The sequence below is a fragment of the Protopterus annectens genome, chromosome 2.part2 (genome assembly GCF_019279795.1).
Source record: "Protopterus annectens isolate FY-2018-M chromosome 2.part2, PAN1.0, whole genome shotgun sequence".
Classification (NCBI taxonomy): Eukaryota; Metazoa; Chordata; order Ceratodontiformes; family Protopteridae; genus Protopterus; species Protopterus annectens.
Window position 1 is genome coordinate 406,048,378 of NC_056730.1, and position 20,048 is coordinate 406,068,425.

The 20,048-nt window shown below is 39.0% G+C and overlaps 1 protein-coding gene across 1 annotated transcript in view; it reads left to right on the forward strand.

The window, feature by feature from the left end:
• Positions 1-20,048, forward strand: part of DHX29 (DExH-box helicase 29) — a 1,644,099-nt gene that overhangs the window by 1,025,559 nt on the left and 598,492 nt on the right. Inside the window, exon 18 of the mRNA XM_044064425.1 lies at positions 5,269-5,353. Coding sequence (XP_043920360.1) covers positions 5,269-5,353 — 85 coding nt within the window. The remainder of the gene's footprint in view (positions 1-5,268; positions 5,354-20,048) is intronic.

The window sequence follows — 20,048 nt, forward strand, 5'->3', positions numbered from 1 at the left end:
TAATTGGTGTACTGTTATTTTAAAAAGCACTTTATCTCTGGATGCAGTTAAGCTTAATTAATTGTTACACCAATGTGATTGGTGGTCTTGGATTTCAAACAGTATTTATATGTGGATGTGGTTTGTAGAAAATGTGTGATGAAGCAGTGGTTGTCACTGCGAAAGTGCTCATTTTTATTCTTGTGCAACAAATAAGATGATGTGTTTTATTTGGTCTGCTGTGTTGCTGATTTATCCGACTACCTTCCATCAAGGGCAAGTTTGTTTAGCATTTGGAGTTTAGAGCATGTAAAATATTGCATAACAGGTATAAGAATCAATCAGAGGAGGTTAGAAAAGCTTTGGAAGAGAGATTGAATAAGCAATTCACAAAGAAACAATGGCGGAGGATATATGTATCTCTCCCAAATGTGCAATATGATCTAGAAGATTTAGGATTTTTTCCTAGAAATGTTTACATTGATATTTTTATACCTCAGTTAGACTCCAAAGAATTTTTCCTCAGGCAGACAGCAAATGTTTGAGTTGTGACGGGGAAGAAAGAGGTAATTGGGAAAATATTTTCTAGGAGTGTAATGAGTCGGCAGACTTTACAGATTCCGTGCAGACTGCTCAGTCAGAGATACTGGGTAAGCAAATTGGTGTTACTAAAGGAAATTATTTTTTTGAGCTATGATACAGAATCGGAATTACTTAGACATATTAATGCCTTGCTGGGTCTAATTATGGTGGCTGCCAAAAAATCAGTTACTAGAAAATGGAAATCAAAGTCTAAACCAACTTTACTAGAAGTAGTAAATATAGTAACAGAGAGAAAACAACTAGAGTTGGGATCTTTAGAAAAGTGTAGAAACAAATTACGTAGAAGAAAAGGGAACTGTGGAAACAGTTTATGCAGAGGAGGAACGAGGTTTAGAAGAAGGCAGGATTTGAATGAGGTATGTAATTTCTGACTGGCAATGACTGGATAAATTATAAGTGATGTGTAATGTTTGCACCTAAAATTATTTCAATGTGGTTTGTGATGTATAATGTTTGCAGCTAAAATTATGTCAGTGTTTTTTTTCTTTCATTTATGTAAATGTATGATTGCCAATGTAATACTTGATATTTCTTGTGTAAAAAAAATTCAAAGAAGAAAATGACTTTGATTTAATACATAATATTAACATTTAAGGTCTCAACTGTATCTAGAATATATACTGTGGTACTCTTTATGGTGGCAGATACCTTTCAATAGAAAGAACATTGTTTCCCTTATCTGGTTGTTGGGGTTCTCATAGCTGTATTTGTGGCCTTCGTGTTAGCATCCCCTGATTGTGTCCTCTACATTTGCTTGTTTGCGATAAAGTAACTTGATGTCCTGTATTGTGCCAGGGCAGAATATTGCCTTTGCAATTAAAGGTTTTAGTTTTGACAACATAGCTAAGTTTTCAGTGAACGATACAAGCCCAGACCTTTCTGCATCTCTTGGATGTTACTGTAGACTCTGTGTTCTCTTTCTGATGAAGATGCTGCAGTGAGCAGGAACTGGCAGTGGCTAAAAGTAATTGCATCTGCTGTTTATCTCAGACCTCTTTTATTGGACTGTAGTGCAGTGAATGCTTCCCAGCATTCTCAACACAGGCCTTCCTTTCCTGCAGCTGAATCCATTAATGTTTCTTAAGAGAGCTTATTGACTGATGGTTTGGGGAACCCACCTGAATTTCCTATCCTGTTCTAGAAAAATTAAGTACTTGAAATAGGGCTTCATGTAATCTGGATGTGAGGGTGATGTTTCTAACCCTTCAAACACAGGAAGGGGAAATGAGACTAGATCCTCTCCTTATCCAACCAAACCATGCTGTGGTGAGGTATAGCGAAAAAAGACTGAATGCTTTCACCACCTTTGCAAAGCATTGCTGTGTGGTACTGGACCACAGTCCAGTAATTTCTCTTACAGCTGTTTACCATTGTAGGAGTGAATAATCTGACCCTCTCCATCAGTCACATTTCCTGGAGTTAAGGATAAAGGAGATTAGAGTAATCTTGGAGTGGGACATGTCAGAGGTCAACCTGTTTACCATGCAAGAGAACATGGTCTTTCCCTTTATTAACATTTTAGGAGGGCAATGGAGAAATAATGTAGACGCATTCTTTTTTAATAGCCTGAAGTAATTCTGTACCCCTTCACCCTTACATTTCGTAAAAGGTGGTAGAAAACATGTTCACATTTGCCTTGGTGATTCAAAAGGGTATAGTTTATAGTGTACAGATTCCTCTCAGTATAGAAATAACCTGCCTCCCAATGAAAGTCTCAGAAACAATTGATTCTGCCAGAAAGCTTTCCATTCACCACATATACAGTATCCTAAATAGAAATAATCCATGCGAGAAGAGGGGTACTTCTGTTGCACTTTGCTCAATTTACAGGTGATCTGACCTATGTTGGCAAAAATGTTGGCTTTGCTTTGTTTATTCCTTAGTCATGCTGCATGTTTGAAGCATCTGTGCACATCACAGTCTTGTTGAAGGGATTTAGGCCATTCGTGTAGTTATACTTTTGAAGAATTTTTCTTGAGACACAGACTTTGTATTTGACAAATTAACCTATCATCCGTTCATATCTGCTGGTTCAACAGTGCTGATGTGCCCTTCTTGGAGGATACGCTTTTTACTGGCCAGCTCCTCACCCTGTAGGATTGCTGACTTGCACAGCTTTATTGTTGAGAACTCCCACTTGTTCATTCACAAGGTTTAAATATTTTAAGGCTGCCTTAATTTCTCTGTTTTCTTTCCTGGGGCAGAATCCAGGCAAGATGAGAGAAAACCCTTCCTAATGTAGATGTGAATGGTCAGCTCAGGTTTTTACCTGAAGATGGATTTATGAGTTTAAAAAGACAGATTAGATCTTTGTCCTTTTATTGCTATAAATGAGGAGGGCCCTACAGTAAGTGAGCAAATCCATGTGTATTGCTAAGTTCTTTTGACTATACCTGACATATAATCATCCATTTGTAAGTACTGTTATCAAAGACCACTCTGCCAGATGTATGGCTGCTTCCAGTGTTTCTTTCAAGAATGGATTCATTGCCAACATTAGTGCATGACCACATGACTGATAATTTGCATCTTCACCAAGCATTAGTTTTTGAACTGATTCAAGGATTTGGACTTCTTCAGCACTTTGGTACTGTGTGACTTGACCTTTTGAAGCATTGTCAGAGAAGTTTAGTTAATACTCTCTGGTATTCTGCAAGGACTCTTCAAAGTCAAATGCAACAGGCATGTATTCAACATATCGCTTGGTCTTCAAGGAGAAGGCACACTTCATTGGATGCCTAATCTTCCACTGGCTTCCTGTGCTTGGACAGCCTTTCAGTCTAGCAAAATTGGAAGGCCTTTTCAGGATAAGTTAATCTTCTGTTTTGTGCATTTCAGGTTGTGATTGCTCAATGCGTATGAGACTAACTGGGGAGTGGAGCATTTCAGCTTGGCTGTCCTAGCCTATTGAATAGTGTCAGGATGTACACTAGTAAGGAGTCATAACATGTATGAGTGTAAGAGCTGGTAAAGCCAGAAGAGAAAATCCTAACAGTAATCTGCAGCAGTGGGCTTTATTGCTTATCAGGTGCAGTGGCATGTACCTGTGATAATTGTGATGAGTAATTTTTAACTTCTCCCATTTCATTTGAATTTGTATTCTTTTTTTAATGTTCATAGGTTCATAGGTTCATAGGTTCATAGGTTTATACTAGGCTATCTGCCCTAAGGCATTTATAAGCCTAGCCCAAATTATTGTGGCTTACGCCACCCCTTATATGAAAAAATACTGTGCCCATTAGTTTGTTGTGCCTCTGTCCAGCAGTGACCCAGAGATGATTCCCGGGGTAAACCTACGATCTCCCATCCACAGGTCTAGATTTCTCTTGAACAGAGTCAGCGAGGTGCTCTGCCTCACATGGACCGGGATTTTATTCCACAGCATAGGGAGTCTCTGAGTGATAAATCTATCCCTCCAGCACGCCCTATTTATATCCGTGCTAAGGTTTAAGTCGCTTGCTCTAGTGGTTTTGGTGGATTTGGATTTTTGAGGTGGAGCATGTCCATTAATTCCGGGTTGGACATGGCCTTGTATGTCAGGCACATGTCACCTCTGAGCAGACGGTATGCGACTGAATAGAGCTGGAGTTTCTTCAATCTGGCAGCATATGACAGATTTTGGAGTCCCTTTATCCTTTTGGTGAGGAACTTTTGGGGTCTCTCCAATTGCTGCAGATGTCGGGTGAGATACATCCCAAATGGGGCATTGTACTCGATCATTGGTCTGATAAGTGAAGAGTACAGGGAACAATGACCTCACTAGATCTGGATGTGAATCCCTTCATGATCAGGTGGGCAATGTGGAAGGTCTTTCTAACCACTTTAGCAATGTGAGTGTCAAAAGAAAGGCCACTGTCAACCTTGGTCCCCAGGTCCCTGATAACCTCTTCTGTGCTTAGTGGATTGCCACCTATATGGTAGCTTGGGGTTACCTTGTTTTTCCCGAAGGGTATGACTATACATTTTTTGGCGTTAAACTTCAGGCCATGGCTCTGGCACCAGCTATCTGTTTCCGTGAGTCCCTTCTGAAGGATATCCGTGTCCGATGCACTTTCCACTATGGCGCCCAGTTTGCAGTCATCTGCAAACTTTGTCAGCCAAAGTCCTCCCATGTTGGCCTGTACTTCTGAGAAGTAGATGCCAAACAATAGGGGGCCAAGGACCGAGCCCTGTGGGACACCACTTGTGACCGGCTTGGAGTCTGACACAGCGCCAGCAAGTCTAACCCTGTGGGTTCTGTCCTTAAGCCAGTTTGCAACCCATCTTGTGACATATGGGTTTACATTTAAGCTGGTAAGTTTTTCTACAATACCCGAGTGGGGTATTGTGTCAAAAGCCTTTGCAAGGTCAAGGTAGGTATGTTCAGTTATTCACAGTGGCTTTCAAGTTTTGCAGCGGCTGATGTCTCAACGGCAGATGAGTTACTGGAGCTGATTAACTACTTAAAATGTATAATCTTTATCAAATATTTTGTAAGAGAAACTTGTCATTTGTTCATGAAGGTGTTTGAAATGCAAGTAATGGTGGCAACTATGTTAAGTTCTGTCTGATCCTTTTAAACATATATTGATGACTTTATGTACATGAGGTTCACTGTCACTGTGCAGCATAAAATTGTTAAATGATATGATACCTTATGCATTAGAAAGGTTGTTGCTGAAGGTATTGCATTGTTCTGTTGTACAGGTACAAGCTGATAGCACTGCATTCCATTTTGTCATCTCAGGATCAAGCAGCTGCGTTTACAGTGCCACCACAAGGAATTCGAAAGGTAAAACTTGCTACGTTGTATAGGTGTAATTATTTATTCATATGCCTAGTGATTGGTTTGGCTGCTGTGTAAAATCTGACAGATTCTGTCAGAATTGGTGGTGTAAATATCTGAGGAGATCTCTATGTGCAGTTACATGAAGTGTTTTTGTCTTAATACATTACCAGGTTTTTAAGTAGCACTTCTAAAGTGCATATCTATAGAGTGATGACCTCTTATCACAGAAAAATGGCTTTAACTTCTGCCTAGGTCATACAGGAATATGATTTATGTAGTGTGCACTTAAAAGACTGCATACCACAACCAAGAGCTGCTAGCAAGCAGCTTATCTGCAATAGTGAGCCACTGTAGTCCCTTGAAGCATCTGATTTTCAGTGCCCTAAAACATAATTTGGTGCCCATGAGAGGAAGGGCAATTATATCTGAACTTCATTTAATCTATTCAATAAACATATTGTAAGGGAACATTAAGTTAATATAGAATTAAATAGTTTCTTTTAGGAGATACTTCATTAATGAGTGTCTTGGAGTATTCTATTACCCTATCAGAGAAGTGACTAAAACTGGGATGTCTACAGCTATGTAGTGAATTTGTGCAAATTACTTGTGTCTTGAAAATTAGCTTAACAGGCATTTCATTCTGGAAGTGATAAATGTATACTGAGTCCATCAAAAAAAAAAACAAAACAAGAGTTAGGATATCCCAGGTTCCATGTTGTATACAGATGGCCACAGCCCAGTTGACTCGAGATTGATTAACAGCTCTGAAGCAGAGGAACACAGTGGGTGAGGGGTGGGAGGGTACATGCAATTGATGTTGACTCGCCCATCTTGGAAGGAAAGTAATGGTCTCCTGCAATCAGCTGGCACCCTGTGGAGAAACAGATGGGCTGCTCAGTTGTGTGAGGGCAGGCAGGCAGTGGGGGAAAGTAAACGTAGGGTAACTGTTGAACTTGTCAGTTTGATTATCAAAACACAGTAATACTTTGTTTGGGTACCACAAGTATCCAATACAGATGAAGAGAGACCACTTTTTTTCTTTTTGGGAGTGTTCTCTCCTTCAGATTTTATAGTGCTTCTCCACTGCTTATGTATTTACACTAAATACTTGGAGCTGGATGCCCCTGCACTGTGAGTTAGGGATATTTTTGGATATGCTCTCCTTGCTTCCACCCTTGCTTTTTATATCCTTATTCTGTAGTTCAGCCACATTCTTCGCCTTGCTCACTGTATTGAAATTCTTTCTTTAACCTAGCTGAGTCTGTTAGGCTGGCTGCACATTTATTGAAGTATTTTGGTGCACTTTTTATGATGGTGCTTCTCTGCAGGCTGTCCGATGCTGATTCTGTATCCATCATCTACCAGCTGTCCTTCTGGCACCTGGATGCTAAGTGAAATGCTTTCCCCAGCATTGCAAAATCTCTTCCTCGAGGCAGTCTTTGTGCTATTTCTTAATAATGTCTATAGTTGCTAGCTATTTAGCAAGCATTAGAATGTAAAATATGCTGAGTATTGTAAATGTGTATCTATTTCTTTGTATGTTGTGTGTATGTATGCAGACATGCATGCAGCATATTTGTTTCAGCAGCTTTTCACCAATTGTTACATCTCAGTTGTTTTTTAGCACAGTTAATTGGATTGTGCAAGCCAGAATTGCACTTTCATGTTTTTCCCACTGTATTTCCACAGTGGAGTTGGTGTTTATATGTTTACACATGTCTGTGTGTGTGCACATACATACACACACATATTATATATATATGTGTGTGTGTGTGTGTGTGTGTGTGTGTGTGTGTGTGTGTGTGTGTGTGTGTGTGTGTATGTATATGTATTAACCAGGTTAGTTCCACTACTCTTTTCAATAGGTGCTCTGGGATTTTCTGCATCCACCTGAGCTACCACTAAGTCCAGCAGATGAAACCCTGGTCTACTGTCTCCTCTGAAGGACAACACACTCAAGAGTACAGCACCTCCTTATACTGCACTGCAGTGTAAGCAGTCGATCTGCTAGATGTGTGAATAGAACCCCCAACCCTCTACACCAGAGGCGAGTGTGCAACGAGTTGTGCCACTGACACTGATTTCAAATGGAAACTCCTTTCAGTGTGTGTGTGTGTGTGTGTGTGTGTGTGTGTGTATTCATGTGTGTGTGTGTGTGTGTATTCATGTGTGTGTGTGTGTGTGTATTCATGTGTGTGTGTGTGTGTGTGTATTCATGTGTGTGTGTGTGTGTATTCATGTGTGTGTGTGTGTGTGTGTGTGTGTGTGTGTGTGTATAGATATATAAATGTGTGTATATTTTTGTGTGTGTATGTATTGACATACATCCTTAGAGACTTTTTTTTAGGTAATATCATAATGACTAAACTACTAACATAGCAAAAAAAAAAATACTCAAAGCAACCTTAAGGTGTTACTTTCTCAGTGCCAGGAGCCTAAACAAGAAACTCAACACCTTACAAGTTCTCCTAACTATGGAGAATGTGGACATCTGTACTATTACTGAGACTTGTTTTAAAGCTGCAGGAAGTACTCTGACAGTGCAAGAGCCTTTCACACATGTAAGTCAACAGCAACACAGACATGGTCTAAAGGTGGAGGTATCTTGATCCACAGCTGCAGCAAATACAGTTCCAGCTTGGATAAACAGAATGATGCCCCAGAGTTCATCCACTCCAAGTCTCCATAGACAAAGTTTGTTACAGTGTACTTGCCAGCTACAAGTCAACCTCATATTGAACCTGGTGCTCACCAGCATTGGAGAGCATTACACCCTCCCCTGTGTCATGCCTTCATTAGTGATGTCACATCACAAAGCTGTTTCCTTTGAGATAAAAATTAACCTGGAAAACCCAACTAAACCTGTAACAGTTAGGAAGTATTGTAAAGCAAATAACTTCCATTTAAGTGATAGTTTGCCAAAATTCACTGCTGCCCCACACCATGAGAACACAGCTATCAATGCAGAATTATTTACAGAAACCCTGTATAAACATCCCCTCTAGTATATCCCCACAACTGTCAGCAGGGCACAGGTCTTGTTGGTGCTTGCTAAGAATAGAAACATTGCTTCAGTGGGTCCCAGCAACTATCCCCATTGCCTCCTAAATAGCCCAAAACATGACTTAGCAGGACCACTGAAGGATCTCTTTAACTGCAGCCTCAGAACAGGTTACATGCCAGGTGAATGGAGAGCCACAACTGTCATCCTCCTTCAGAAGGGTGGACCATCATCTGACTCTGGAAACTACAGGCCCATCAGTCTTGACAAGTCTAATATACAAAGCCTTGGAAAAATTATCATTGAAGTTATTAACAAGAATATTGGCAATCTGCAGGCACTGGACCCATCACAATTTTTCTTTAAGGGGAGATCTTGCTTACTCACCCTCGTAGACTTTTTTGAGAGAGTCACCAAGGTTATGGATGAGGGGGGAAAGTGTCCATCCTGACTACCTTGACCTGGCCAAGACATTCAGTACAATACCCCACTTGGGTATTATTGACAAACTCTCAGAACTAGACATAAATCCAGGGATTGGTGGTTGGCTCATAGATAGGATCCAAGAAGTCAGGATCAGTGAGACCACCTCCATCAGGAGAACACTCATCAGCGGAGTACCCCAGGACTCCATGTTGGAACCTCCCCTGTTTGGCATCTGCAGCTTGAAAGCCAAGGCTAATTTCAAGGGCTACTGGCTCACCATGTTTGCAGATGACTCTAAATCGGAAACTGTCATAGATTTCCCATGACGAAACCGGCATCCTATAAGAGGGTCTAACCAAACAAGTGACTTGTGCCAAAGCCACGGATTAAAATTCACTGAGAAGAAATACATTATAGTGCCCTTTGGGAACCTGTTCAGCCAGGCTAATTACTCCATCAATAAAACACCGTTAAGAGTTGATACGGTAGTTAGGGATTTGGGAGCATATGTAGATATTAATCTGACATTCAGCCAACACACACAGCAAAGATAGTAAGAAAATCCTTCTGTATTGCCCAACTCATAAGCAAAAGGGTATGGCCTCTAGGTTGAAGGAAATTATAGTACCACTTGTCAGACGCATCACTGAGTACAGTGCCCCCTTTGGCATGTACCCAACCAGGCACTTGCAACAGTTGGAATGTCCTCAGAGGTTCTTCACTGGGAGAATCCAGAGTTCTGAATACCTTGTCATACACAAATCGCCTTAAGGCCCCGTCTCTGTGCTCAATCTCCTGCAGATTAATAATAGGCGATTTATGCCTGGCATATAAGGTATCTTCAAATCCAGCTGTAATGGATCTCTTTGCATCCACAAAACAAACTGCACCAGAAAATTACTACTAAACTCCTACAAAATCACTACAAAACTCCTGCCCTTCTTAACGTCCTTCAACCGTACTCAGCCAATCATGTCCTTCATTCCAACAGCAAATCTCTGTTTAAAAATAACTAAAGTTAACAACATGGCAGAGAAGCTCTCTGTTACAGTTGTATAGCTGAACTGTAGAATTCTCTCCCCCTAAACATAAAAACTACCACTAGCACTCCAAAATTATTGCTGTAATCCAAGCTAAGAAAACTTACTATTTTTCATCCAGCCTCCCTTGATCTAGTAAAGGTTACTTCAAGATTTCTTCTCCCTCTGAACTTGTACTTTGTGTCCAAGCAAAATATCTAAAATCGCTGCTATACCATATACTGTAATTTTGTGTCTAATATTGCTTACACAGTACACTGTAATTTGTGAACACTGAAAAAATATTGTACTGAAATGTTATACTATGATCTGTTTGATCTTTGTCTCTCTAACAACTTGTCCTTCTATATACCTGTAATTGTGCTAGCTTTGTTCATTTTTTTCTACTGTTGGAGCTTTTCTTCCCGGGCCTCCTTTGAAAAAAGGACAGCTTGTCCAGTCGGAGTTTCCCAGTAAACACATGTAAAATAAATAAATAAATAAAATAAGAAACACTAGATTCAATTACTGGAACTTTGCCTGCAACATAAATAGAACATGCTGGAGAGATGTGTTTCAAAGGATGTCTGCACTATGGAATAAGCTCCCCATCCACGTGGCGCTTCCCTCCCTTCTGTTAGGCTAGCAAGGAAACCAAGGATGCTACCTCAGCATGAGGACCTTTTCACACAGAAAAATGAGTTTTGTGCATCCCAACATAATTACTTTAGCCTGACAGTTTGGATGTTCTTACCTTAATCCCAGCCAGGCTGTTATGTCCAGAGGATGTGCTCAGTATTATGAGAGAAACTAGTAGACTAAGCACAAGAAAATTGGCCTTAGAAAAATGGAAGAGATTTTTCCTTTGCATATCCAGGGATCAAGACGCAAGCACTGTACATGCGGCATTGTTCTTGGACTGCTTGTCAGACCTTTTCAAGATGTGCCGATACTATGCTTCCCTAAAGGTCTACACTTCTGCTGTCTTAGTTTGCCTTAATGTAGACACTACCATGTTCAAGGATTATCCGATAGATAGTTTCTGAGAGGAGATTTTTCACTTCAGACCTCCAAGAACATAAATCTTTTTCACAATGGGACCTTATTGATGTCTTTGAGAAGGTAGACGTGGCCCCTTTTGAACAACTGCTTTAGCCTCCCTGCAGGTTTTACCTTGGAAGGCACTTCTTGGTGGCTGTGACTTCTAGAGGGATTTCAGAATTGAAAGCACTGATGTGCAGGGAACACATGTTGGTTTTTCAGCAGGATAAGGTATCCCTTCACACCAATTCTTCTTTCACGCCAAAAGTAGCTACTGAGATACTTTAATTAGAGCAGTCACCTACCAGTGTTTTTCATCCTAAGCCTCAGTACAAAGGTGAAAGAACCTTGCACACTTTGGATGTGCATAGACAACTAAGATTTTATTTCTGAACAGAGCAAAGGAATTTCGAAAATCAAATCCGCTCTGTGTGTTCCTTGCTAAGGATGAGGAAGGAAACCAGTTAATAAGCACACTCTTTCAAAATGGCCTGTACAGTGCATTTGTTACTGGTAATCTTTTGGTAGATCTATCCCAGGGGATGTCAAAGCCCATTCTACCAGAGCCACAGCAGCTGTCACAACATTCCTCGGGGTCCAGAACTCAAGTCTTTTTAGAAGCATTCATCTGGTCCTCATTTCATATGTTTTCCAAAGAGGACAGGTGTCCGACAGCTGAGGATCACAACAATGAATATGTACCATGAATAAACAGACTCTTCTCTATAGTTCAGGTAGTCTGCTTCCAAAGCATATTTTTCCAGCAAATGTAATCCAGGACTTCATGACAACCATCTCTCTCAGTACACAGAATCACACTCTGTGAGACTGCTTCACCAAGTCTTATGTACCAGGCTTTAGACTCGGTCTACACTCCCTCTTTCTCTCCATTCACATTTAAGGAAAGAGGTCATGGTTTTCTGTACTCCATATATTCTTGAGGAAATTGTTTTGCACGTGTTCTGCACATTTTTGTTCCATGCATGACACACCTGTGAGCTAGTACATCACTGTACATTATATGTATGTGCACATACACATACAAATGCATGCATTTTCTCATAACAGAGGACCAGGATAATCCTAAATACACATACTTGGCAGCCATTCAGAAGGCCAGAAGTCAAACAGCTAATCCCTAGAGAAATGAGAACTGAAAGGCAAGAAGGAGGTGAATCATTAAATCTAAATGGGCCAGACTTAGGCGCATGGCACAAAAGGGAAATAAATGATATGTTATATCTTATAGAAGAGACATACCAGTGCCCTTTATCTACAAGGAATGAAAAGATTTAATGAAGAATTCAGTAGTGAATATATTTTCATATATTTCAAACAAGGAAGGGTTCAAGTACTAAGTAAAGGTTAATTATTTATACAGGAGTAGTTTGTGCAATTTGAACTTGTTCTCCAGACAACTAAATATATTCTAACCTAGGGACTAAGATTGATCAAAAATTCATTAGATATTAATTTCATGCAGAGTTATTTATTTATTTGTCTTTGTTTAGTGGTTAAATCCGACTGGGTGATACCCATTTTTAGCTGAGGCCTGGGGAGAAAAGCTCCATTCCCTTTCCTTGCATTGTACTAAGTTGTAGTTAACTTTCTATTTTCATTTATGCACAAACAGTAGTTACATTTGTGCATTCTAAGATTTTACAGAAGTGGAAGTTAGTAAAGAGAAAGCCCACATGCAACTTAGTGGATTGCATAGGCAACAGTTATGTAAATATATTGTTTTGTCATTTCAGTGAGTGGTTAAGAGTATTCTGTTTAAGGAGAATATTTAGAGAGTATTGTACAGTGATCACAGTCTTAACCTGGTGATGAATATGTGCAGGACCAGGATTGGTTAAGACATTGTTTAAGCAGTGGTTTAAAACTACTGAGTTTGTCCGAGAGTTTTATTTGCGTGGTGATACTTCCAGGGTTTAGCAATGCATTGGGAGTAGAGCATGTCTCCTGCAACACTGTTTGACTTATTTGTAAGTAATAAGAATTTGTTATTAGAACAGATGCCCATTGCTGGACAGCAGGGCAATAGAGAGTTTTGTAGTGCAGGGCATTTTTCTGGATAATGAATGAGTTTGTGTGCTGTAGTTAGTTGTGAATTTATTAGTTATTTGTCCATTTCAAGTCAATTTAATTGCTTTAAACTGACAGTGGTAGTTCCTATGAGGGGGATTGGTGGGATATTTAGCTGTTTCATTGCAGCAGGAGGCAAGTTTCTTTCTTTTGAGTATTGTTTAAGTTTGGTAGGATAGGAGTGGTGTATGAGTGTCGGCAATAAGAATGTGGTGACTAGTGTTTTCCTTGCAAAATTTGTAAGGAATCCATTGATCCTATAAAGGGAGCCTAGTTTCTGGTGTGTAGATTTAATGGTGTGCAGTATATGCTGGCCATATTTCAGTCTCAGTAATGTAATTAGTAAATTTGAACAGACTTTTGCTAGAGAGAGATTAGAGACATTTTAGCAAGATCTGTGGTTTATAAATATTACATTTTAAATCTAGATTTAATCTAGAAACATATAAAAAAGTTGAAAAACAGTAACAAAATTAGAATAACTGAAGTAGATAACTGAGGATCCTTGTTTTAAATGAAGCTTATTACTGTGCAGTTGTGCTTGAAATTTTATCTAATAATGCAACATACAAAGTAATTCAAAATATGAAGTTAATGCTGTGATCATACATATTTCTTTTATATCTTACAGACTGATTTTAATTTTGATTTTTTGGCAACTTGTTCTTTTAAATGTTTCAGATCCATTGTAACCAGTGATATTTGGCAAACCAGAGTCACAGAAATATGCATGAACAAACTTTTAGCCTAGTCGTAAGCAGCCAAGGGTGGATAACAGAACCATTGTCAGTATGTATTGAACATAAGCTCAAACCATATGTGAGAAAACTCTCTTTATACATGAAAGATATAGCTGATTTTTAAGCAGGTTTTTAGCAGCTTGCCTTTAACTAGTATATCTCTGTATGAGTTATTTGTTACAGTTGGTGCACAGTCAGTGCACTGTTATACCACGTGATGGTAGATTTAAAGCATTTCATTGGCTACCGTGTACTATGAGTGCCTACAGTTATGGCTAAATGTGGGTTGCTCAATGTCTTAAATGTATATTTGTGTTTAAGAGCATTTACCTTCAAATTAAGGACACTGCAGTGGAGACGTCACTGATCCCTAGTCATGCAATTGTGTATATGGGAGAGTTTATATTTCTGAATATTTGATGAATGCAGTGGCTTACTACAGATTTATTTATGATATATTTATTTATTTTAATTTATTTATTTGTTGACATTTGTTTATCAGGAAGGTCTAACTGAATAATGTATTCGTTTTCAGAGGTGGCCCAGGGAGAAAAGCTCCAGAAATAAAATAAAAGAAACTGAATATACATAGGTGAAAACTGACATTGTATTACAATATACTGTAAGTACCTAGATTATTACAAATACAATATCATGCAGCATTGAAATGTGTTGACATGTTATAAGTGCATGAGTTTATTACTCTGTCATAAAGCAAATGTCAGACTGGGACATTCAAACTGGATAAGGAGGAGGAGAGGAAATGAGGGAATATTTGTTAGCAGCAATAAGTGGAATAGATGTGGAAGACAAAAGAAATTGGGAGTAAAAGCAAAATTCAGAGTAAGGGAAAATAAGTGTCAGAGAAATAAAATAGGAAAAAGAAGAGATTTGGTGAATATAGGTACTAGAAGAGTAGGAGATGAATTGTTAGCCAGGAGAGCAACATGTGAAAACCAGGAGTCATAGAGGAATTATTTTAGTTGCAGCTTAAATAAACGACTACTATGTATTGTCATGATTGGTGCAGGGATTTATTCCAGACTTTTACTACATAGTGTAAGTGCAGACTTTGACTGCAGTTTTGGTAAGGCTTTTGGATGTCAAGTAGATTTTTTGGCAGGTTGAAGGTGATTGGGAGGCAGTGGTAGAGTATTCTACTTAAAGCTGGACAGGAAGCAGGATTAAATATAATTTTGTGTGTTATGGAAGGGGAGAGAAGCTACAGTGCTTAATTTTTTGGATTCTATTAAAAATTTCAGTAGTATGCTGTCATTTGCTCATACATTTTCAGGAACAACCTTTTGTGCTGATACAAGGCAAGGTGGGCTTGAAAAATGGGTTAGCTTTTATCTCACCAGGTGAAATGGATCCTCCTTGTAGACTGAAATGATAGATTTAGGTAAGATTTGTGATTAATGGGTTTAAGAGATTGTATTGTTGTGTACACTGTAAGAGATGAATTAGACCGTGTAAAGATGAGTGTACCATTTAGGAATTTTGTGAGTATAGTATATGCAGCTAATCGCTATGTAATTCAAGTTCAGTAACCAGCATGAAGCTACAGGCTTTTAGCAACATTTCTTTCTAACTGTACTTTCCAAACTTGCAGTGTTAATGACACAGAGGACATTCAAGGGTAGTTGCAGGAGCCACAGCCTTTATTTGAAGTTAGAAGTACTTATCACACAATGCAGTTGTATTAAGGAATATTTAGACAGGACAGTGGTTTAAGTACATTTAGTGCATTGTATCAGCTCTAGTTTTACAAACCCTCTGCAGGATGATGAGAGAAGCATGGCATTAAGGTTGGGTTCATTTTAGAAAAATGTGGTTATTTAAAAATTGGTAAATAAAGTTGTATAACAGCATTAATATTATTGTTGGGCTGTCCTAGACTTTCCACAGTACTGAAGTTTGGACAGGATATTAAAGTAAGAAAAGACTAGTTTCAGAACACTGTATTATGTTAGCATTTGAAAAAGTATGGCCAGATACCATAGGCATTCGGATACGAGATATGACCTGAAAATACTACAGCAAGAAATTTAGTTGGCAGTCAGACACTATAGAGAATACAAATTAATTAGCATCTGAGGGCAGAATCCCTCTTACTGTTCAGGTTCCGTTAGTAAAACATATTTAAGAAATAAAAAGATTTTGTATGTTTCTGCCTGAGATGTAGTTTTTATAAAACAAGTCATAGTAGTAGTTGTGCATTGTACCTGTCCAGTAGCAGACCGGATACTTCAGGATGGCCAGTAAGAAAACTTGTTGTGAATATACATGTTTTGCTAGCAGATGATTTCAAGAAATTAATTTTTATCACTTTGAGTTTGTAGGAGATCATATACAATTCTGCATTTACTGAAGAGAAAGCTGTATGTTATTACATTGATTTGTATCATGTTTACTTGTCAAAAAAAAAAAAAGATCATGCCTGCTAGATTTTTTTGATTGTGTCTTTCGGCTTTTCCCAGTTGGGGGTCGCCACAGCGGAACTCCGGTCCGCTAATGATTGGCAGGTACGCCCATTCACGCATGTCTCCACAGAAGACGCTCTAGCTGAGAATCGAACAGGACAACGTCTTGCTGTGAACATGCCTGCTAGATAGTGTGCTATAAATCCTTGACTTTTGCTGCATTCTTGAAACTTCATCTTATAGTTGCATTCTTGACGTTGTACATTTTGAACTGAGAAATCTGTTAACACTATGAGGGTAATAAAAAACCTTCATCTAAAAAACACATTTTTTAAGATCTTGCTGCATTTCCTGAAAAAGCAAATGTAATTTTCTTGACACACAGCTTCATTCCAGAAATGTCATTTTGATTTTACTATGGAATCCAGTTTCCGTGTATCAGCAGGTCAGCAACAAATCAAAAAGAATGACTAAGTGCTTTAGTGGCATAAAATACATTGAAAGAATTATGGCATGCTTTTTCAAGCAGGTGGCAAATATGTCTCTTCATTTTCAGCAAGGTAACAAGCCGCTACAAATGAAATGTTTTGGACGTGACCATCCTACCCCTAAAGTGAACCAGCAACTTGACTAAGGAATTACCTGTTTTACTTTCATTTGTTACAGTTTGATAACTGTATTGGTTGGTTGGGCCAGGGCCCCTTTTCACCCATGACTTGAGCCATAAGAGAGGAAACACTAAATTTGGAGTAAGAGCAGCAAACACTATATTTACAGTTGCAAGAAATAATAGTAATAATAGTATAACATTTGAAGTAAACACCATTTATGCTTGATTGATGACCAACATGATGATGATTGATGACCATTATTGAGTTTTGTCAAGGGTCTGAACCTGCTGGGGTTTTTCGGGTGGACTTTCACAAAAAAAGAAGCAGAAAAACAGTCATATTTCCCATTTTTATAGATCCCCAGTATAACTGGCAGTATTTTACCCAGGATTTGTTTAATGCTTTAATAGTTCTGAAGCCTCCTTAAGGGGTATCTGTCCCTGCTCCCCCTTGTCTTCCACTATTGTTAAGAGGCCTAGAGAATTAGACTGCTCAGATGAGCACTTGCATTCTGGAGAATAATCCCTGGCTTACTCTTTCCAAACAGACAAAAACGCCAGCACCAATTACAGTGAAAAAGCACCAAACAAGACTAATAAAATAAATACACAAATATTTTATTGAAAAATAATATACATCCCAGACTGGTTTCAGCCAACAGGCTTTCCTCAGTGGGAATAAAAGTAGTTACTAATGTGAAGTGAGACACGTGTATATATAACATGAACCATCCAATAGGATTCTTCCCAAAGCGTTCTTCCCAACATTCATATTGTTTCCTGTGTGGAAAATAAAAAGAGAATGAAAAATTATACAATAAAACCACATTATTAATAATAATAATAATAATAATAATAATAATAATAATATATATATATATATATAATATAACAAGTAAATAGAAAATAAAAATGAAAATAAAAATAAAACACATAATATTATAAATGGTCATTCAAACCGGGTGAAAACAAAGCACCTGGTTTAATGATCCAAAACTTCTCTTTTTTTGTAAGGATAGAGTGCCAACCTTGTTTGTTGCATCTAATCTGCCTGAGTTGTGGTGTAGGCAATGTCTATATAGGGCATTGGTCTCTTTCTTGGTTCATATGTCACTGTGATGCTCAGACTTACGCAAATGAAGTGGTTGTGATGTTTGTCCAACATAAAAAGAGCCACTTGTGCATGTTGCAAGATATACCACCCAATCACTGTTACAGTTGCCAAAAAATTTTATGTCATATATCCTGTCAGTGTTTTTGCTGGTAAACTGTTTGGATGTAAAAATAAATGAACATGATGAGCAATGACCACAGTTGTAAGTTCCCCATAGTTTGTCACCTGTCATGGTTAGTTGATGGTGTATAGCTCCAGCCGAGCTTACCCTTTTGAAGTGTGAGAAAAAGGAACCAAGTGTCCTGCCTCTTCTATATCCATACTTGCATGCATCCCCAATCAAAGGTGTGAGTTCATCATTGGCAGTAAGAATATTTCAATGTTTGGACATAACATTTCTGATTAAGTTGATATTTCGTCCAAATGTTGTGATGAACTGAATGGATTCATCCTGTTCAGTATGAATTTTATCACGATATGTGAGAAGTGAGGTTCTAGTAGAATTGGAGGCAACCTGTCGAGCACCCTGGATGTCCGGCTCATTATAACCTCTAGCTCTAAACCTGTTGACCAGATCTTGTTGGGATTTTTCATATTCATTTTCTGAGGAACAGATTCTATGAATCCTGAGGAATTGAGATTTGGGTATGTTCCGGATGATGTGGCTGGGGTGCATACTGATAGCATGTAGTAAGTTGTTATACTGGGGATATTTGCGAAATGTTTTGCTTTGTAAAGTATCGTCTGGATTCCAAGTTATGGTGACATCCAAAAAGTTAATCTCAGACATATTTGCAAGTTAAAGTGAATTCTATGCCCCATTTGTTCTGATTGAGATACAGTACGAATTCTGCCAGATATTCCTCATCCGAACGCCAAACCAACCAACAATTGTCCAGATACCTATGCCAAATGTCAAGTTCCTCAAGAAGTAGATTGTGTGTGGAGTCATAAATAAGGTGTTCCTCAATGTATCCCATAAAGAGGTCTGCATATATAGGAGCGAAAGACGCTCCCATAGCAGTACCTTTAAGGGCTTCCAATCCAGCCCAATTTGGTATATTGGTGTATAAGGCCTTGACATCCAGGGTGCAGAGGAGCCAGTCATGTTCCAGTTGGCTGTCAGAAATTATTTGTAAAAATTGTGTAGTGTCCCATATTCTGACACAAATCAAGCCTAGCAGTGGTTTGAGCTATAAAGTAAGGAACTCAGGTAGTGGTTCAGTCAGAGAACCCATGCCTGATACAGTCAGTCTTCCGGGAGGTTTATTAAGGCATTTGTGTATCTTTGGCAAAAGATATAATGTTTGTTTCTGTGGATCTTTGACCGTGAGATGTGTCTTCACCGTATCAGAAATTATACCCTCTGAGACAGCTAGATCCAAAAAAATCATCAATTTCCCGCTTGAAGTTCGGAGTGGGGTCAATAGTCATCTTCATATTATTCTTTCCAAATCCCTTCCCCTCTGGACTGTGCTTCTGAGGAATGTAATTCTTTGAGTCCAGATTCCCCCTTGAAAGAGTTGTCCTTTGAGGATACTATTGCCTGCATGATGGACTGTTTCATGTGAGACTGTTCTGACTCAGACCCCTGCGCCATAGAAAACTGATAGGTTCTACAAGGTGCCTGAGGACTGTAGGTTTTTGTATAAGTGGCCTTCTGCTGATCCTTCAGTGGTATCAGTTTCTTTTGACAAATCCTCTAAAATGTTGCCATCTACTGAGCTCCTTCCTTCGGATAAGGATAGTCAGGTCATGGAAAGGTTGGGCAAGAAAATTTCTACTGTTGCCACCTTGTCCTTTACGGCCATTAACTACCAGACTCACATGACCAGGTATGTTTTGCCCCTCCTTTCCCAGGTTTCGAAGGTGGTTTCTGACCTTCCTGATTCTGAAAGGAAGGTTTCTGCCTGTTCCTTATTACGTCCACTTCGCAAGTTACCTGTCAGTCAATAAAGTGCAACTATGATGCAGCTGATGGTTCTTCCAGGGCTTGCCTTGGCTCAGTGATAAGGTATTATTTCTGGCTAGGTCTTCAGGCTTTGCCTGATGATATCAAGGCCAGGCTTTGGATGCAGCTTTGGATAACAAAGTATTTTTGGGACTACTGTTGCTGATTTATTTCAGTCCCTCCAGGGTAAGGGTAAAGCCTTGCAGAACTTCCAAGATGACTGCACATTGAGTAACGGTTTAATTTTAGCTTAATTTCAGCTCACCCAGTGTGAAAACAAAA